Source organism: Calliphora vicina, chromosome 2, assembly GCF_958450345.1.
Source record: "Calliphora vicina chromosome 2, idCalVici1.1, whole genome shotgun sequence".
In the NCBI taxonomy this organism is placed as follows: Eukaryota; Metazoa; Arthropoda; class Insecta; order Diptera; family Calliphoridae; genus Calliphora; species Calliphora vicina.
This window is the reverse complement of record NC_088781.1, coordinates 43745213-43767890: the sequence shown is the minus strand read 5'-3', so window position 1 is coordinate 43767890 and position 22678 is coordinate 43745213. Positions and strand designations below refer to the sequence as shown.

Below are 22678 nucleotides of genomic sequence, written 5' to 3'. Positions count from 1 at the left end.
AACGAGAACCTGAACTAGAACCTGAACTAGAACCTGAACTAGAACCTGAACTAGAACCTGAACTAGAACCTGAACTAGAACCTGAACTAGAACCTGAACCTGAACTAGAACCTGAACTAGAACCTGAACTAGAACCTGAACTAGAACCTGAACTAGAACCTGAACTAGAACCTGAACTAGAACCTGAACTAGAACCTGCACTAGAACTGAACTGGAAACGAAGTTGAATTATAATTACTTTTACTAATTAAATAGGTTTGCTCTGTCTGCAGTCTCTCCTTATTTTTCTCATCAAGTGATTACCCTAAGGTGTTGTTATGATAAATAATTTCTGAAAATACATATATTTTCCATTTTATTGTACAATTTTATTTATTTTTCTTAATATGTCGGTCTCTCTTTAATATGATTTGTAGATCTAAATTTAAGCATCTATGTAAGGATGTGTGTAAGGATATTTCAATATGTGTGTCTGTGTATATTTAATGCCACTTTGTGCTGTGTTCTGTGCCCCTGCCTTTCAAATGTTTGTTTAAGTAATTTGAGACAAAAATCTGTTTTGAAATGCGTAAAATTTTCTCTAAACAATAATATTTTGTTCGTTTTGGTTCTATTTTATTACATCCTTGTGGAGTATTTCCATAAGTTCGTGTGTCCTTTAATGTTAGCACGAGAGCATGATGATGATGATGTTGTTTACCTTATTTTTTTTTTGTTAGAAAAATACCTGGAATAAAAACATCAATATTTTTTTATACTTAACCATTTATTTGTTTAAATATTGAAGTGAAGAATTTAACATATTTTTCTGTAGTTGTTGTTTGTTTCGTATTTATGTGTGAGTTTTGCTATGAATTGGCAAAGTTTTTCATAACGAGAGATTTGCTTTAGAAAGAAGCATTTTATTATTTTTTTTTTTTGCTTTTTATTTGTTCTATATGTGTAATATTTTCTAACATGTCTGTGATTTTCTCCATCAGCTTCCATCTACGATTTATATTCATTTTAGAATATGTATTTTCATTTTATTTACATCCCTTAAATGTTTATCTGCATGTTTGAGGGTTTTGTGAATGTAAGAATTCTACTTCATATTTGTTGGCTCACTGACTGGCTGGAGTTTGGTTTTTTATGAATATTTATTTACTTCATGTCTTAATCTATTTTACTTTAGGTTTTTTTTTTCTTTCATTCCTGGATAGGTTGCTTATCTGCCATACACACATTTATACTACATGCATTTCGAAAGTCTTCAATCTTTTCAATTTGATATTAATTTTGTGTGTTTTTTTTGTGTTTGCCATATTTGCTTGTTGCTAAAATATCTTGAAAATTTAAATTAATATTATTTATTTTGTTTTATTATTATTGGGGGGGATTTTGTTTTATAACTCTGTCTCTGTTTATGCTTGACTAACTTGTTGAGAATTTAATATGTTACGGTATTGTTGTTTTGCCAAAATTATATCCTCTTTTGTGGGTTGAATTTTCTATTCTTCTTTTTCATTTTGTGATTGGCTTTTAAAGTATGAAATATTTTAAAATTTGTGTCATTTTAATCAATAAGCAAACAGTGATGCACAAGTTTTATAAAACACTGGTTTAATCTCTAAAAATGTTTGAAAAATAATAGAAGATGAAAATGCTGCTTACACTGATCGTCACAAATCTTTGTATAAAGAGTTAGGTTCATATAAAACTTGTTTATGTCTAATTTCACCACGATATTAATTATTATAAGTTTTTATGAATGTTCAAGTTATTTTCTGAGGGGGACCTTGTAAGGGGACTAGGGCAAAATGTTTCCCAATATTCTCAATACTTTACAGTACAATTTCAGAGTACTTAGAACTAATTTGTTCAACATTTTATCAGGAATGCCGCATAATCAGCATATTAATGACTACACAATCAGCATTTCAGGGGGAACTTTTGTATGAGGGCTAGGTGTAATCAATGACCGATGTTGCCTATCTTCAATAACAATAAAACCTTATCAATATTTGTTTCAATTTTCAGCCAGCTAGCTCCTGTCGTTTGGGCAATATCGTGTTTTCACCAGACAGACAGACAGACAGACAGACAGACAGACAGACAGACAGACATACAGACATACAGACATACAAACATACAGACATACAGATATACAGACAGACAGACAGACAGACAGACAGACAGACAGACAGACAGACAGACAGACAGACAGACAGACAGACAGACAGACAGACAGACAGACAGACAGACAGACAGACAGACAGACAGACAGACAGACAGACATACAGACAGACAGACAGACAGACAGACAGACAGACAGACAGACAGACAGACAGACAGACAGACATACATACAGACAGACAGACAGACAGACAGACAGACAGACAGACAGACAGATATACAGATATACAGACAGACAGACAGACAGACATACAGACAGACAGACAGACAGACAGACAGACAGACAGACAGACAGACAGATAGATAGATAGACAGACAGACAGACAGACAGACAGACAGACAGACAGACAGACAGACAGACAGACAGACAGACAGACAGACAGACAGACAGACAGACAGACAGACAGACAGACAGACAGACAGACAGACAGACAGACAGACAGACAGACAGACAGACAGACAGACAGACATACAGACAGACATACAGACAGACAGACAGACAGACATACAGACAGACATACAGACAGACATACAGACATACAGACAGACAGACAGACAGACAGACAGACAGACAGACAGACAGACAGACAGACAGACAGACAGACAGACAAACAGACAAACAGACAAACAGACAAACAGACAAACAGACAAACAGACAAACAGACAAACAGACAGACAGACAGACAGACATACATACAGACAGACAGACAGGCAGACAGACAGACAGACAGACAGACAGACAGACAGACAGACAGACAGACAGACAGACAGACAGACAGACAGACAGACAGACAGACAGACAGACAGACAGACAGACAGACAGACAGACAGACAGACAGACAGACAGACAGACAGACAGACAGACGGACGGACATATCTAGAATCTTATGAGGATCCTGAATATATTTTGTGGGTCTGCTATGAATATTTTGATGTGTTAAAAACGGAATGTCGAAAAGAATTAACCTCCATCTTTTTTAATGGTGGATATAAAAACAGTTGCCGTCTATGGTCTTTTGATATAGAATTGCTATCCATCAAGTTTCTATGAAAAATTATTGGTACGATTAAGTTTCGGTAGAAAATTTTTGCTATATATCGTGTTTCTCTTGGAAATTATTGCTAATGATAAAATTTCAATGGAAAATTGTTGCTATCCATCAAGTTTCTCAGAAAAATTATTGCTATCGGTGGAGTTTCTCTGAAAATTATTGCTATCGATCCAGTTTGTAGGAAAACTTGTTGCTATCCATCAAGTTTCTATGAAAAATTATTGGTACTGTTAAGTTTTTGTAGAAAATTGTTGCTATACATCGTGTTTCTCTTGCAAATTATTGCTATCGATTAAATTTGTATTGAAAATTGTTGCTATCCATCAAGATTCTCAGAAAAATTATTGCTATCGGTGGAGATTCTATGAAAATTATTGCTATCGATCAAGTTTGTAGGAAAAATTGTTGCTATCCATAAATTTTCTATGGAAACTATTGCTATTGGGTAAGTTTCTGTAGAAAATGTTTGCTATTCATCAAGTTTCTATGGAAAGTTATCTTTGCAAATGATTGCTATCTATCTATTTTTTTATGGAAAATTATTGCTATCTAACAAGTTGCTATGAAAATTATTGCTATCGATCAAGGTTGTATGAGGAAATTATTGCTATCGTTTACATTTCTGTAGAAAATGTTTGCAATCCATCAAGTTTCTATGGAAAGTTATTGCTATTAATGCATTTTGTATGTAAAATTATTATCATCTAACAATTTTCTATGAAAATTGTTGCTATCGATCAAGCTGGTATGAAAAATTGTTGTTATCCATCAAGTTTCTATGGAAAATTACTGCAATGGATAAGTTTTTGTAGAAAATTATTGTTTTCGATCAAGTTTCAATTTAAAATTAATGCTATCTATCATAATTCTATAGACAATTATTGCTATCGATTAAATTTATATTGAAAATTGTTGCCATCCATCAATTTTCTCTTAAAAATTATTGCTATCGGTCAAGTTTCTATGAAAATTATTTCAAATTGTTGCTATCGGGTAAGTTTCTGTAGATAATGTTTGCTATCTAACAAGTTGCTATCGAAAATTATTGCTATCGATCAAGTTTGTATGAAAAATTTTAGCTATCCATAAATTTTTTATGGAAATTATTGCTATCGATATGTTTGTATGAAAAATTATTGCTATCGGACAAGTTTCTGTAGTAAATGTTTAATATCCATTAAATTTCAATGGAAACTTATTGCTATCGATTACGTTTTTCTAGAAAATTATTGCTATCGATAAAATTTCTATGGAAATTTATTTTTATCGGTGTTTTTATGGAAAATTATAGCTATTTGTAAAGTTTGTGTTTAAAATTGTTGCTATCCATCAATTTTGTATGGAAATTATTGCTATCGATCAAGTTTCTATTGAAAGTTATTGACATCGTTGAAAACGATTGCCATCAATCAATTTTCTATGGAAACTTATTGCTATTCATCATGTTTTTATGGAACAATTGTTGCTATCCATCAATTTTTTTTATTGAATACTATTGCTATCGATAAGTTTATATGGAATATTATTGCAATCGATCAAGTATAAGAAAATTATTAATCTAGATTATGTTTCTTAAGAGAATTATTGCTTTCAATCAAGCTGGTATGGAAAATTGTTGCTATCCATCAAGTTTCTATGGAAAATTGTTGATACGGATAAGTTTCCGTTGAAAATTATTGCTATATATCATGTTTCTATTGAAATATATTATTTTCGTTGAGAATTATTGCTATAGATCAAGTTCCAATTTAAAATTAATGCTATCCATCATATTTCTATAGACAATTATTGCTATCGATTAAGTATGTATGGAAAATTGTTGCTATCCATGAAGTTTCTATAAAAAGTTATTGCTATCGGTCTAGTTTTTGTAGAAAATTATTGCTATCGGTTAAGTTTCTATGGAAAATGATTGCTATGGATGAGAATTATTGCTATATATCAAGTTTCAATTTAAAATTAAAGCTATCCATCATATTTCTATAGACAATTATTGCTATCGATTAAGTTTGTATGGAAAATTGTAGCTATATATCAAGTTTCTATAAGAAATTATTGCTATCGGTCTTGTTTTTGCAGAAAATTATTGCTATCGGTTAAGTTTCTATTTAAAATTATTGCTATCGATAAGAATTATTGCTTAGATCAAGTTTAAATTTAAAATTAATGCTATAGATCTTATTTCTATAGACAATTATTGCTATCGATTGAGTTTGTATGGAAAATAATTGCTATCGATGAGAATTATTGCTATATATCAAGTTTCAATTTAAAATTAATGCTATCCATCATATTTCTATAGACAATTATTGCTATGGCTTAAGTTTGTAGGGAAAATTGTTGCAATCCATTAAGTTTCTATAAGAAATAATTGCTATCGGTTTAGTTTTTGTAGAAAATTATTGCTATCGGTTAAGTTTATATGGAAAATGATTGCTATCGATGATAATTATTGCTATAGATCAAGTTTAAATTTAAAATTAATGCTATCCATCTTATTTCTATAGACAATTATTCGATCGATTAAGTATGTATGGAAAATTGTTGCTATCCATGAAGTTTCTATAAAAAGTTATTGCTATCGGTCTAGTTTTTGTAGAAAATTATTGCTATCGGTTAAGTTTCTATGGAAAATTATTGCTATGGATGAGAATTATTGCTATAGATCAAGTTTAAATTTAAAATTAATGCTATCCATCATATTTCTATAGACAATTATTGGTATCGATTAAGTTTGTATGGAAAATTGTTGCTATCCATCAAGTTTCTATAAGAAATAATTGCTATCGGTTTAGTTTTTCTAGAAAATTATTGCTATCGGTTAAGTTTCTATGGAAAATGATTGCTATCGATGATAATTATTGCTATAGATCAAGTTTAAATTTAAAATTAATGCTATCCATCTTATTTCTATAGACAATTATTGCTATCGATTAAGTATGTATGGAAAATTGTTGCTATCCATGAAGTTTCTATAAAAAGTTATTGCTATCGGTCTAGTTTTTGTAGAAAATTATTGCTATCGGTTAAGTTTCTTTGGAAAATAATTGCTATCGATCAAGTTTCTAAAGAAAATGATTGCTATTAATAAATTTTCTATAAAAAATATTTCTGCCATCATATAATTATGAATAATTTTCCATTTTAAAAGATTTATATCTAGGCTCCGAATACAAAATATTGATATTATGTAAAATTTTTCATTTTATTAATCCTCCCCTTTAAAAACTGGATCCCGTTAAAGTTATTCCATAAATTCGTTACACACACTTATCAAACCATTTCATTTTTATTAAACTTACTTTTCAAATTTAAGGGTAAATTATGTTTCATTCCCCCTTTTTATTACAATATATATTTTTTTTTAGTTTAAAATGAAAAATAAAGAAAACTGTTCCATTAAAATAATAATTCTTTACGCTCAATTCATCTCAATTTTTATCACATTTTTATTTCATTTTATTTATTTATATTTCAATCATAAAAAAACAGTTTTAAATTTACACATTATTGATATCTTTTTTGTTGTATACAAGTTTTATCTTTTATTTTAAATTGTGTAACTAATTTTAATTTGTTTATTTACAGATATTTTATGGCTACAATTCGTCGTACTTGTTGTAAGGTAAGTTTAAATTTATGTCAAATGTGTTTAATAATAAATTGAAAAGTGTTTATAATGATAAACAATTTTAAGGTTATGGGAAGCAATTTTAGTATGTGTTTTTATATATGAATATTTAGCATTGATTGATTAAATTTTGAAAAGACAAAGAAATTCAATTGGCTTATTTAATACAATATCTTGGAATTTTATAAAAAAAATATTAAATTTTATTTAAACAAGTCTGCCAAATTATATATATAACCCATAAAAAATACAAAACGGAAGTAATAGTGGCGCTGGCATTAAAAATTTGACTATTTAGACACAAAAACAACAAACGGATGCAAAATAACTCGAGGCCAAGTGAGTGAGAGTGAGCAGCTAGCAGCAAGTAAATGTATGTAGATAATGGTACTTGAACCATTGAATAAAAATCTTACAAAAATATAAATCAAGCACTTCAACACATTAAAAAGTCAAAAATGTATTTCAAGTGCCAAAAACAAAAAAATAAAACGGAATAAAATCCTTCAGTCCTTCACTCACTCACTCATGCAAAGCATACAAAGCTGCAAGCTGCTCTACTCATGCTCATACATCATTATGGTTGCATGGTAGCTGGTGGAAGCAGTAAAAATGCTGCTTTTGTTGTCCATGTGCTACTTGTTGTTTGTAATCGTACTTAGGCTGCCTGCTGCAAAACAATTAAATGATTCATTAAAATAAAACGTTGTAGAATTCTGTCTGTCGGTCTGTCTGTCTGACTGCTTGTGTGTATAAAACTATTTTTATGTACCAGGACACAATAAGACAAATAAACAAGGGCACTACTGGGTTTTTTTTTTGTATTCAAGTTTGTCAAGTGCTTTAGCGAATTTAAATTATCTTTATTTTTGTTTTATATTTTTTAATAAAACTGAAATTACATTCTCTAAACTACCAAATGATATCTATAAAGTAGCAGACAAATACTATTCAATGGACAACACTCACTCTAACTCACTCAATTTCTATAAAGTTAAAAATAATCATTATTATACTCTAGTCCTCTCTACTCCACTTTATTCTATTCTATAACATTTATACACAAACTTGACTTTATGCTCTTAACAATTGTTCCCAAAAAGGGGATAGAGATATTTGCCCCAAACAAACGAAAAAACGGAAAATAATAATTTTAAAAAATTGTTTAGTGATGACTGCATGATGAATGAATGATAGTAAGATGAGATCAGAACGTGCTTGAGTGTTAGGAATATTATTTTATTTGAAATGAACAAAATGAATAGAAGAAATCCTCAAAAAAAGACAATAAAAAAAACAAACTTTCACCCGTCAACAGAAGTTTTTCTGAAATGTATGTGTGAATGGTGGGACGAACAGATAGACAGACAGAAAATTGGATAAATAGAAAGAAATTTAACAAAAATAATAATAAAGTTTTTCTATATACAGGGGTATTTAAGACTTATTTGACACTGCATTTTTTGGACATACAGTTACACTCAAAAGAAAATGTTAGTTAAAAGTGTCAAATTCTCAGTTAGAATATTAATTGATGAGAAGTCCCATTTAGTCAGAATTTTTAGACATCCTCTGCACAGTGGTAATTGACATAAGGTTTACATAGCATTATCAGTTTTAGATACGAGTAGCAGTGGAGTATTATGTGGAGATTGCCTACAGATCCCCCTGGGGACATGGATATTTTAAATGTTTGAAAATTTTGAACATAACTCGTCCACATAATCACAATAGCCATTATTTCTACATATTATTTTTTTAGTTTTAAACAAATTATAGGAAGAATATGATGCATATGAAGTAATGCAGTGCTGAGATGGGACCAAACACTAAAATAGTTTTTATACCCTACAACACCATAGTGGGGAGGGTATTATGCGTTTGTGCAGATGTGTGTAACGCCCAAAAATATTGGTCTAACACCCACCAAATAAGTTTTATATATACAAAATTCATGTCACCAAATTTTGTTACGATCGGTCCATAATTAGTCATAGCTCCCATATAGACCCGCTTCCGAAAATCACTTTACGTGCTTAAATCACTTAAAAATGTTGGTATATACACAAAATTCAATATAAATAACTTTCATATAGACATAAATCACACGACCTAATTTTATGGTGATCGGTCCATAATTGGTCATAGCTCCCATATAAGGCCCACTTCCGAAAATCACTCACGAATATAAATTATTAATATTTTAAAAGAAAAATATTTTTACTCATTTACTTGGTGTAGGGTATTATATGGTCGGACTTGACTGACCAACTTTCTTACTTGTTTTCTATTGTGGAATAACGAGTTGTAATTCTTGTTGTCAAATTGGTGAATTTTAAAAACTGATTAATTTTTTTACAAAATTTTTGAACTTTTTTAAAAAAATTTATGATTTTTTTGAAAATTTTTTTTGTAAAATTTCTGATTTTTAAAAAAAATCTTTGGTATTTTGAAAAAAAGAAATTTTAAAAACACCGTAAAATTGGCTAATTGTTGACTATTAAAAAATCTATGAGTTTTTGTAAAATTGGTGATTTTTTAAAAAATCACAAACATTTTTTGACAAATTTAAAAAATTATGATTTTGAAAATTTTTTTTATAAAAAAAAAATAAACATTTTTTTAAGAAATTTAAAATTTTTGGAAAAATAAAGCTGTTAATGTAAAATTGACGATTTGTTAATTTTTTAAAAAATTGATAATTTTTTTGTAAAATTGGTGATTTTTAGAATAATTTACGATTTACATTTAATTTTTCTATTTTTTTTTTTGACAAAATTGATTATTATTTTTTTGTTCAAATTGTCGATTTTTTGTGAAATTGAAATTTTTATTTAAATGAGGGACTTTTTCAAATTTGTATCTTTTATTTTGAAACATTTGTACAATAAACTTTATTCAAAGTATTGGCTATTGTTAGCTATGACCTTTTCTCATCTTTCTGGCAACATATGGATGCTGAGCCAAAAGAACTGCTCATCCTTTGAGGTTAAGAACGATTCAAGCCAATATTGGATACTCTGTTTCAAAGTGAGGGGTATACCAGAGCGAGTGTTCTGCATTGATCGAAACAAATAGCAGTTGGACGGGGCACGGTCTGGACTATAAAGCGGGCTGGTTCACCGGACCTCACATACGATATTTTACGCTTTGGGTTATTGTAATGTACCTATTTTTCTTCGCAAGTAATGATTCGATGCAAAAATGATTTTCTTTTATAACGTTCAAGCAGCATTTCGAACACAGAAAATCGTCATTCAATATATCTCTGTTTCTATTCGTGTAGTACCCAATTTCCTTGCTTTTGGATGAATCCTGCATTTCAAACTAAATTCTATATTTTCGAAACAAAACCAAACTTTGTTGTTTACACTATAATGGTCAATAACTAAGTGAGAATAAATGACTGATATGTACCCTTCAGCATGACGTATAAGTTATTAAAAACAAAAACCGGGTTCAAAAGATTCGCCATCTATTGTAAATAGATAAAACCAATACAAATTTTACTTTCAATGATTTATTAATTTCTATCAACCACTACCCTAAAATTTTATCTTATAAATCACTTTCTCAGTGATATAACATAAAAACGATTATTAAATGGTTAAATCTGTGAATTTAAAATATTCTTGTTAGTTAAACAACGAATAAAAAGGTATCAAAGCATCTTTTGCGAGTCCCAATAGAAAATTATTTTTTCGATCAAAAATAACTCAATAAATAATATTGAATTTGATCGAAAATCATTAAAAAACTCATATACAAATCTTAACTTTTGGAATAAAATGTTTACAAATCCAGCACCTGAAAGGTACATTGTCAAAATCAAAACTCAAATACTCTCATGTAAAATTTTATATCAATCGGATCAGCCGGTTTACAACGATTACACGATTAGCCAAAAATATCCTTCGTTTGTTCGTCAACGATTGCATGGTTAGCTTATATTAGGCTAAAAAGGATCATACAGTTTAATCTGTATTATTGTCCAGTCTGTCTCCTGAGAGATAGAGAAGTTCTTTATAGTTCAAGGCCTTCTTCTGTCTTCTCAAGGATTGATAGCTACTTTATAGTTGACATCATTCGTAAGTACAGTTAAATCATAATTCGTTCCTTTCGAAGGCCTTTCGAAGGCATCATAAACTAATAGCATCATTATCGTTGGCGCACTTTATAGCTACAGTTTAGTCGCCCGTCGATACTTTCGAAGGTGGCTCCTCATTAGTTGTATGGAAAAAAATTTTTGTTAAAATTTTGAAGAGTGCCGGATGGAATATTGTGACACTAGGCCTAAAAGTTAAATGTTGACAATTTGAGCCAAATCGAACAATGATTTCAGGACGCGCATCGAGGTCAAAGTTGATATATATGCAAAATTTTACTATTATATGAAATAAATAGGTGAAATTCGTTAATTTTCTGCATTTTTTTTTTTTTTTTTTTTTTTTTTATTTTCATATTTATTATAATTAAAATTACAACAAATCTTAAAGCTAAAAGCACTAGCAACAATGGCTATCGGCTTAGAATTTATTAATTAGGTGTGTTCTTAAACTAGGATATTTACATATTAAGATAATTAGACTAGGTATTACAAGATTAAATATGGTTATGTAAAGAAAGTTTTTTTAAAAATTCAAAGACTCTGTTAATGTTGTTATTGGATGGACATTTTAATAAATCGACAATGTTAGAGGATTTGCAAATGGATACACGTAAGTTGGTTAAGACCGGGCAGTCAACTAAGATGTGAAAAACTGTTAAAGGTGAGGAGTTACAGAAGGTGCATACTGGTTGTGCAGTTTTGTTCATCAAATGTTGGTGGGTCAGTCGTGTATGTGTTAGACGTAGCCTTGTGAAACATTTATTTTGTAAGCAGTTGGTTGATGTTGGTAGAAATATAGGTTGTTTTGTAGGATTGACGATTTTGTATGGGTGATTGTATTTGTTCCATTTGCGTTCTAAAGACATATTAAGTTTTGTGGTAGCACATCTGTTTAAAAATTGTTTACATTTAGGTACAAATAAGTATGTGGGTTGCAGGTATACTGACTTTGCAGCTAGGTCTGCTGCCTCATTGCCTGTGATACCGATGTGGCTTGGAATCCATAGTAGCTTAATCTTATTTTTCATTTTTATTATTTGCTGTTGTATAGAAATAATTAATTCATTTTTATTATTTTGATTTAAAGTAGCGTCAAATACCGAACGGCTATCTGTGCAGATAATATATTTACTACAGGAGTTTTCGCCTAGCTTTAAGGCTTCAATTATTGCTATGGCTTCAGCTTCAAATATAGTTGTTACTTGGGGTAATATTCCCGCTTTTTGCGTAATTCCAGCTTCATCAGTTATGGCAAAACCTACATGATTCGTAGTCTTGGATCCGTCTGTGAAAATGAAGTGCCAGTTGTTCTTGCTGTATTTGCTGAACAATTCTTTGAATAACGATCTGAAGATTAAAGGAGATGTATTGTCTTTGTTGAAGCTTTGTAGGTCTTTTAAAAAATTGTTGGTTTCTAGCATCCACGGAGGATGAAATTCCAACGGTGGTGAATAATCGCTTATGTTGAGCTTTTTTGCAGTTTTAATAATGTTGCATAGAGTTGATGGGTACTTAAGCGTTGTTTTTCTCTTTTTAAACAATTTAACATGTTTGAGAAGAAGTGATGAGTTGGGGCAACTAATTTTGTGCAGTAGACGGTGTAAAAGTTTGTTGGCATGAACACGGAGAGGTTCAAAGCCACCTTCTGCTTGCATGTTTCTGATCGGGGTCGTACGAAATGCCCTCAGACTGGTTCTAATGGCTGCGTTTAGGATATTTTCCACTGTTTTGAATGTTGTTTTGGTAGTCTTATTGTAAATGACTAAACCATAATCAATTTTTGACAATATAATGGCTTTCACTAATCTTAGCAAACTGTTTGTATGCATTTGGCTCTTAGTTGATGATAAGTACTTAATAATGTTTAATCTACTAGTTAAATCTTTTTTTAAATAATTACAATGATTCTTAAAGTTATATTTATAATCAATATTAAGACCTAGAATTTTACAATGGTTTACATTTTTAATAGAAAAATTGTTGAAAATGATGTTTATTTCATTACAGTTACGTTTACTGCAGACATGCAGATGATTTGTTTTTTCAAACGAAATATCTGCACCTGAAGTTGTTGACCAATTGTTAATTTTAAGTAAAATTTCCTGAAATATTTGTGCAATTTTGTCATTTTTCTGTTCATTTGCTATAATATAGAGATCATCAGCATAAATGCAGTGGTCGACTCTTTTATCTATGTTTAGAAGACGACTTAAGTCGTCGAAGGCAATGATAAATAAAGTTACCGATAGCGGAGATCCTTGTGGAATGCCGTTATCAAGGGGGAATATATTTGAAAACGTATCATTGACACGAACAGAAAATTTTCTATTAGTAAGGAAAGATTTAATGAAATTAAACATTTTTGGTCCAATTGCCCATTTTGATAGTTTCTGGAGTACAACGTGAATTCCTATTCTGTCAAATGCTTTAATAAAGTCAATGGAGAGTATAGAGGTGTGTTTTTTGGTTGATCGATTTTTGCATATTATATGGTCAAGGTATAAAAGGGCATCAGTGGTGCTAAGACCAGGTTGGAAGCCAGTTTGGTTAGGTGACAAGAGTTTGTGTTTCTTGATAAACCACATTAGACGCCGAGAAATCATTTTTTCAAGTAGTTTAGCAATGCATGGGAGTAGAGAGATAGGTCGATATGAATCTATATTGTCTATTGGTTTGTTACTTTTGTGTATAGTAATCACCGAGGCTGTTTTAAAAAATTGGGGGATTATCCCCGAATCAAATATATTGTTATACAGGTTTAAAATTCGATATTTGAAGAAATCTGGTACCATTTTGATCATAGGATAGGATATTTTATCCAGCCCTGGGGTTTTTCCTTTGGATGTTTTTAAGCTGTATGTTAATTCCTGAATTTTGAAAGGTAACTCTATATCTATAGATCGAGAGGAACGTGATGTTGTAGCTAAAGAAGAAAGTATTTCTGATTTCTTGGATTTAAAAGAATTGGAAAAATTGGAGTCTTTGGATGCGTCGGACCAATATTTAGCAAAAATTTCAGATATTTCGTTGGCTGCCGTTATAATGTTACTGTTAAAAGAAATAGATGAAATGGTATGGGGAATATAGTTTCCTGTTAATTTTCTTATATTTTGCCACAGAGTTGCTGAAGATGCTGTTGGATTTAGGTTGTTTGTAAACTCTTCAAATGAATTAATTTTTGCTAGTTTTTTTGCCCGGTTAAAAATAGCGTTATTTTTCTTGTAAATTAAAAGGTTATCTGTAGACATATTACGACGAAATTCTCTCCAAGAATCCTGTTTTTTATTTCTAAGCAGTTGGAGGTCATGGGACCACCAAGGAACGGTTTTTGTCCTTTTCCTATTAGATGATATAGGGATGCTTTCGTTTGCGGAAAGCTTAATTATTTTCCTTATGGAGGCAGCCTCTCTATTCACGTTGAGGGAAGTATTAAAATTTTGATTAAATTGACGAATTTTGTTTTGGTAAGCGTCCCAATTGGCCTTTTTGGTGTTAAATTTAGGTACCTTTGCCTGAAGCTGTTGGGAGTTGGTTTGAACTTGTGTCATAATAGGAAAATGGTCACTATTATGAAGATTATCTATAACTTGCCATCTACACATTGGGATTATTGATAGAGATGAAATTGTGAGATCAATATGAGAAAAAGTACTGTGAGTACTAAAATGTGTTGGGGACCCGTCGTTAAGAACCGAAAGATTTGAGTTTATTAGGAAATTTTCAATCGCTGTGCCTTTATTGTTTGAATTTGGGGATCCCCATACAGGGCTCCAAGCATTAAAGTCACCAGTTATTATAACTGGTGTGTTTGTGTTCGCAATAATGTTCGATAAGTCAGATATGGGTAACGAGTCAATTGGAGGGGAATAAAAAGAAAAAATTGCAAAAGATATGCTAGTTTTTATTTGAAGGCCAACTAGGTTTAGTGAGGGGTTGGTGTTTATTTCAGTATGCGGTATGTTTTTTTTTATGAGTATGGCTGTGCCCTGTTTGGAAGTCAAATTGGGATTGAAAAAATACCCAAAATACTCCCTGGGTATAAACGGAGTAAAGCCGTTTCTACATTTCGTTTCTTGCAAACATATTATGTCAGGTTTTCTTTCCGATATTAATATTTGTAGGTCAGTGTAGTTATTAGTAAATCCTCGGATATTCCACTGCAGAATATTTATAACCATATGAAATTAAGAGAATTATATATGTAAGTATGTATTGATTATTGATTTTGTTGATTGCCTTTTACTTTTAAAGAGATTTATGGCAATTAATCTGACGATGCATCATCGTCAGTTGTCATAAATTGTATTTGTTCTACGGGAGTTACTGAGTTAGAACTGCTCTCTGAGAGATCAATTGATTTTAGTGGAGATAAATATATGTTTTTGTTGGTAGCTAAATTACAAGAGAATAGTGGTTTGTTTGTTGTTGGATCGGATTGTTTGTCATTTGTTTGCACTTTGTTTATTGTTGATTTTTGTTCGTTTATTGTGGAATTTTGTTTTATTTTATCGATTGTTTTATTAAACTCAGTAGTGAGATTTTTTATATGCGTTGAGCGTAAAGTGGAGAGGTTTTCTGTTGGTTTTTCAATTATTTGTATATTAGAGTTATGGGATAAAATGTTAGTTGTTGTTTTTGAATTGGTAGAGGTAGAAATGGTGTTATTGGCGGTAACTGCGGAGTAGGAGGTGGATGAAACTAAGGTATTTGATTTTTCTTTGTGAATTGTAATAGCATCACGCAATGAACATTTTTGTGTTGTTTTTATTTTGAGAATCTCTTTTTGTTGGATGAACTTTTTACATTGGTTTGATGATGCGGGGTGGTCTTCTGCACAATTTGCACAAAATACACGAGTACAATCGTTTGGGGAATGGGGGGGAAGGTTGCAGTTAACACACGATGGAGAGTTTTTACACCGTTTCATTGTATGCCCTAGCATTTGACAGTTTTTACATCTCATTGGATTTGGAATGTATTCCCGCACTTTTACTTTGTACCATGATATGTTAATTGATTCTGGGAGATGGTATAAGTCAAATGTTAAAAGAATTACTCCTGAAGGAATTTTTTTTCCCTCTACCAATTTTTCGTATTTGTAAATATCGACTATACCCTGAGAATTCAGTTCCTCTATGATTTCTTTTGAAGGGATTTTCGAAAGAAATGGTGCAAAAATGGTTCCTTTGGTAAAATTTAGTTGTTCGTGTAGTTTACAAACAATAGGACATATACCAAACAATTCTTTAGCTGAAAGAAACTTATTAGCTGTTAATTTATCTTTGACTAACAAGAGTAAATTGCCATCTCTTAATTGAGTGATGGACACAATCTCTTTACTTATAAGGTGTAGTGCTCTATGAATAGCGAAACAGGAGTAATCAGATAAAGGTTTTTTGTCATCTAATGCAGCAACAACTATGTATTTTGGATTGTAGGTTTTTGGGGCTAGTGGGGGAAGAGAGGGAAAGTCAATAGGAGACTCTCCTCTATTTCTCTTTTTTCGTTTGCTTTGGGGACTGCGGTCGGCTAGCAAAGCAAACCGGTTATCCCCTAAGAGGGGGGGCCCAGGGGCCATTATGAATACTTAACACGATGAAAACAAAGAATTTAACTTTATAATTAAGCACTTGTTAAGATAAAAGAAATAACAATTGATTTTTGTCTTTATTATTTAAAAGAAATGCACTGATCGCGATGCGCTTAAACAATTCACAGAAAATATAGGAGTGTACTCGTTGAATGCTAGTCGGAGACTGAATTTTCTGCATTGTTTTTCAGAAATATATAGATTTATTTATATTAATGAAAATTACATTAAAAAAATCTTTTGGAGATTAACCCTGAATCTTCTTTTGAGTCAAAATGACCCAAAAACTGTATTATCGCTAAAATTCGGAAAAAATGCAAATTTTTCAGTTTTTGTAAAAAATTTGCTACTAAATAAATACTTTTGCAATTGAATGAAATGATATATAAATTACAGAAATTGGTTAGAAAATGTTAAAGTTATTAAAAATTCCCCAGACCATTAAAGAATCTCAGGCCACTTGAACAATAAATTTAGCAAAACAATTAACATATTTTGAGAAATATTAAAATAAAAGGTAATTTTTACTTAAAATATATCCGCATCTACTTGTGTATGACTTTTTGTCTTCGTAGGATACCGCTAACCTATTCGCTGGTATGGTAAAAAAAAATAATTTTAACGGCTGTTTCGAATCTCCATTTTTAAATTTTTAAAAATTTTGTTAAACAAATTTCAGAATTTTTTGATCATCACATTGGGATTTATTGAGATCATAATAGGGAATAAAAATATGAAAAAATTATGTCAATATCTCTTACAGTTTTTCCGTACCTGCGATTTAAATTTTGCGATTTTCAAAAGAAAATCTGCGAATGAGCCCAATTGCCTTACTGTTATAAATTGTAAGTAAAACCTATTCATAATATTATAGTCCTGGAAATTTTAAATATGGTCTGAAAGTTTTACTAAAATCGGAAAACGTTAGCCTTTAAATCGTGAAGGTCAAAGGTCAAATTTTTCAATATTTGGAATTTCTAATGAAAAGATAGCGAAATGTTATATATTTTTGGGCCGATTTTAATGAAACTTGAGGAGTAGTTATATTAGCTTTTCAACTCATTACTTTTTAATGTAAGTTTTTGCTGGGACATTTATGAATTGACGAATGTTCTTCTTCTCGTCACACCATCTACTGAAAACATTCGTTCACAATCGAATCGAGGAAATATTTAAGATCATTAAGTCCTGTTGTAATACCTACATGCATCGTCAGTTCTGCTTTACTCTTGCTAGATTTATTTTCAATTTCACGTTACCCTTAGATTTCCACAGAAATTACGTCTCCATTAAATCAGAATATCCTTAGAGCCTTCAAATTCATGTGATAAACTTCATTTTGTAATAGTTGGTCAGTTTTTCCTTTTTCCTGCTCAGTTTTAGTAAAATAATTTCATAATAAGTTATATGCCCCAGATTGTACACAAAATACAGCGAAAATTGCATCCAAATAGGAAATTTTTTTCATGGGCGCCAATAGTCTGCCACTTTCGATTAAACAATTTTCCCAAATTTGAGCATAATTCGCTATATTTGTCATTTGAACATCCTAACGAATTTTCTTACTCATCATACAGCATCATAAAATATTGAATATATTCTTTGTTTGTTTCTTTAAAACCAATTACGCCTTCTTCAAATTATTAGAAAAAAGAAAAAAATAAACACTAAACTGTATTGCCAAATTCGAAAATTGTTTTTATATTTCCCCCACAAACAAAATTTATAATAAAGAATCCTTGTAAAAGGATTTTTGTGGGGAGGCGGATGGTATAATTGTAGCAGCAGACATCTAGCAGTTTAAATATTTATAGCAACACATGCAATTCCTCCCAAAATCCCACATTTATTCAACTGAAGTCAGTCACTCACTTACTCGTTCATTCACTTATAGTCAACGACGCATCATATCAGATCTATGGAAATTTAAGCAAAAATATCATTGTGTCAGTCAAGTTTAAGTGATAAAAGGGGGCAGAGAGGACGAGTTATTCCGTCAGTTTTATGCCACATCAGACAAGTCATTTTTATTTATTTATATTTTATAATAAAACAAAATAAAATTAAAGCAATAAAATACATATCAATGGCAACAGCAACAGTAACAACAACAACCACAAACAAAAATTCCTCAAGTGTTTTTGTTATGTTGGCAATGTTTAAAGCAATTTTCTGTTGCTCTTGCTGCGCTGTTGTACTTAACAATGTCTATGAAAATTGCTGGCAATAAGCAGCAAGAGGGAGGGGGTTAAGGAGAAGTGGTTGGATGCTAGAGTTAAAGTGACAACATGTTTGTGTTGCTGTGATAAAATTCATTGCAGTGGCAATAACAACAACTGCAATCATCATCACTGCAAATGTTTAGTAACAAACAAAGAGCCCAGTCAGTCAGTCAGTTTAGTTCACTTCATTGAAGGCGTCGAGCAGCAAGCAGGCAGGTCTGCTGTCTAAAGTAATGCTCTAATGCTGTAATGTTGTTGTTTCTTGCAATACAGCAGTGGGTGACACAAAGAGATTATAAAGCAATTGTGAATGTATTTGTTTGGCAGCACGTGAAAAACTATATTACTGATGATTCGTTTTCGTTTACATTTGGTTAAATTGGGAATTTCTTATTTCCCCTGTTTGCATTTGTTTGCCGACCACTGCTCATTGGGGTGATGTTTGTTGCTGTTAATGGTGTTGTTGGTTGTTGTGCTGTCCCACTTCAACATTTTTGGCATCAAATGTCATCGTTCACATTCTATTGCTGTTAGTTGCTTGTTGCCACTACTGTTGTTCAATGTACTGCACTGTGTATGACGATTTGTTGTTGCTGCTGCTGCTGGAGTCTTACTTAAGTAGATTTTGTTGTAGTTTTTGTATATGATTGTATAGGAGTTTGATTTTATTAACTTTTTGTGTATTGCCAAGATGTGGGTTGTTTTGGCTGGATTTTTATTTCAATTATTATTTGTTATTCATTGTCGGCATTTTGGCTAAACACAAATTCCGTTAAGCTGTGTACACTCGAAACAAAATCCATGTAAAATTAAAGAAATACATTTTTAATAAAGACTGCGCTGCAGTTTAAAAAATAAAATTGTTATTTTAGATAGAAAATTTAATCTAGCATTGTCCTTCTATTGGCTACAATCAATTTTCCAGAGAGCTTAAAGATTTGAGAGTCCTAAATTTCGTATCAATGTATAAAATCGACTTTGGTATTGAAACTCGGGCTATAAATAACTGATATATGACAGAAAATAACTACGACTACCTCGATTTTCAGAACTATCTCTTGAGTAGGATTATTTGAGAACATTTTTCTTGATCAAAATATATTTCGATTAAATATGATCGATTTACAAAGCATTTAAATCAGTTGGTTTGTTAGATTAAAACCAAGATATAAAGACAAGTTCATAAAGGATTTGCTGCATTGGGCTCAATAATCTTCTGTAATCTTTGGTGGTATTGATTATATATATGGGGCATTTCATGTCAAGTGAACCAACTTTTGAAATCGATGTCTTCCGATCGTGATGAAATTTGCACCAAGGTTAGTTCTCAGACACAATTTTTCAACAAGATCGGTCGAGAACTCTCCGAGTTAGAGGGGGTCAAAGTTTGACATTTTGGTCAAGCAGATGTTTTTTCTTATCCATGTAACTTATTACCTATTGTTCTTAGCAAAATGTGTCCCAAATAGTTTAGATATCTCTTTCTTCAATCATTCGAAAAAAAATATTTTAAAAAAAAATAAAAAAAATTTTAATATTTTTTTTCCGAAATAAAAAACTTTTTTGACTTTTTTTTAAAATGGGCTTTTTTTTCTTAAAATAAAGCTGAGATATTTTCCTTGAACACCTATTTGGTCGCTTAGTGGGATGCGAGTGGGATATCTATCAAAATAAATATTTTGTAACTCAAAAGATGGTGTAAGAGACAGGGAATTGGAATTTTTTAAAAGTTATTTGCAAAACCGCAAGCAGTATGTGCAAATTAATAAAAGCATAAGTTCAATGGCTAATGTCGAATATGGAGTTCCTCAAGGAAGTGTGCTGGGGCCTTTATTGTTTAACATTTATGTTAATGACATCAACAATTTGGGGCTAAATGGAAAAATTATAATGTATGCTGATGATTTATGTCTACTATACCCATATAAGGAAAATTTAATTTTTAAAATATCTGCAGAAAGAGATGCATCATTAATTAAAGAATTTGCCAGAATAAATAAATTAGTGTTAAATCATAACAAAACAAAACTAGTACGTTTCAGACCCCAACCACATCGAATTTCTGGAGAAGATCCTTTGTTTATAGATGGAAAAGAAATCATTGAAGTCGACTCAATAAAGTTTTTGGGAATTATCCTGCAAAGTAATTTAACATGGAATCATCATATTAAATATGTTCGATCGAAAATATCTCCAGCACTTGGTATTCTTTTTAAACTAAGACATAAACTTGATGAAAAAACCAAATATATAATTTTTCAAGCTCTGGTTCAAAGTCATCTTAACTATATTACACTTGTTTATGGATTTAAAAAAAACGCTGATTTAAAGAGTTTACAAATTATACAAAATAAATCGTTAAAGGCTGTGTTTAATCTGCCGCAAATATATCCGACATTGCTGTTGTATAGGGATATTGCTAAAAAAGTCTTACCAATATATGGTATTTACAAACTGCAGCTATTGACTTATATTTATAAAATAATACATGGAATTGGACATCACACAATCAGATTTTCTATCAACCAGACTGTTTTTAATACAAGAAACAACTTGAATTTATGGATTTCTAGATGTCGTCTAGAAATCACAAAACAAAGAATTGAGTATATTGGTAGTTTAGAATACAATAATTTGCCTCAGTCTATAAAAAACTGTTCGTCAATATCGTTGTTTAAGAAAAAACTTAAAGATTTTTATTTAAATAATATTGAAATGCTTTTAATATAGTATAAATTATTAAATTTTCTAATGTAATATTATCTCTTTTTAAATTTTTTAAATCAGTTTTTGAAGCATTAATAATTTGTATATTGTAGCCAACGTTGTCTCAACAATGCCCTAGAGGCGCTGAGACCATATTAATGAAAATTGTAATTTTTTGAATTAATGAATAAAAACAAACAAAAAAAAAAAAAAAAAAAAAAAACATACAATTTTTGACTTTTTTCGCAAAATCAAAAACTTTGTTGACTTTTTTGTTCAAAATGGACCCTTTTTTATTTTTTTTTAGCTCAAACAAAAGCTTAGATATTTTCCATGAAGACTCTTTTGGTCGCTTAGTAGGATGCGAGTGGGATATCTATCAAAATAAATATTTTTTAACTCAAGACTTACAATTCTTGACTTTTTTTTTGCAAATTCGATTTTTTTTTTTAAATGGGCCCTTTTTTAATTTTTTTTTTATTCAAAAGAAAGCTTAGGTCCATTCCTTTAAGATATTGTTAGTCCCTTAGTGGGACTAAATATCAAAATAAATATTTTATAACTCAAGAAATACAATTTTTGATTTTTTTTGCAAAATCTAAATTTTTTTAATTTTTTTTTTTTTGTTTTGCTCAAAAGAAAGCCTAGGTCCATTCCTTTAAGATATTTTTGGTCGCTTAGTGGGATGCGAGTGGGATATCTATCAAAATAAATATTTTGTAACGCAAGACATACAATTTTTTTTTTTTGGCAAAATCGACATTTTTTCCAATAGGGGCTTTTTTAAAATTTTTTTTTTTTGCTCAAAAGAAAGCTTAGGTCTTTTCCTTTAAGACCTCTTTTGTCGCTTAGTAGAATGTGAGTGGGATAAAATCGATTTTGCAAAAAAAAGTCAAAAATTGTATGTCTTGAGTTACAAAATATTTATTTTGATAGATATCCCACTCTAACCTTGGTGCAAATTTCATCCCGATCGGAAGACATCGATTTCAAAAGTTGGTTCACTTGACATGAAATGCCCCATATATTTATTCCTGTCGTTCCGAGTTCGAGCATAGGACCACTACAAATGTAATCCATTGTGATATTTTACAAGCTATTAGTTTGATTTTATTCTAGAATTTTGATATAATCTAAGTCAGCTAGCTTCTTGTATAGGCCCCACTGAATTCCGGTGGAGTTATCGGTTGCAGT

General features: G+C 30.8%; 2 protein-coding genes across 2 annotated transcripts in view; one reads left to right on the top strand and one right to left on the bottom strand.

The window, feature by feature from the left end:
• LOC135951712 (putative uncharacterized protein DDB_G0282133) overlaps positions 1 to 22678 on the top strand; it is a 416579-nt gene that overhangs the window by 217021 nt on the left and 176880 nt on the right. The gene's annotated exons all lie outside the window — the stretch shown is intronic.
• On the bottom strand, positions 15231 to 15893 carry LOC135950410 (uncharacterized). Its single transcript, XM_065499956.1, has one exon. The coding sequence runs from the start codon at positions 15891 to 15893 to the stop codon at positions 15231 to 15233; it is 663 nt and encodes a 220-aa protein (XP_065356028.1).

What these genes read in the sequence shown, in the direction of transcription:
- LOC135950410 (XM_065499956.1), bottom strand. Translation starts at nt 15,893, where the DNA reads ATGAAACGGTGTAAAAACTCTCCATCGTGTGTTAACTGCAACCTTCCC.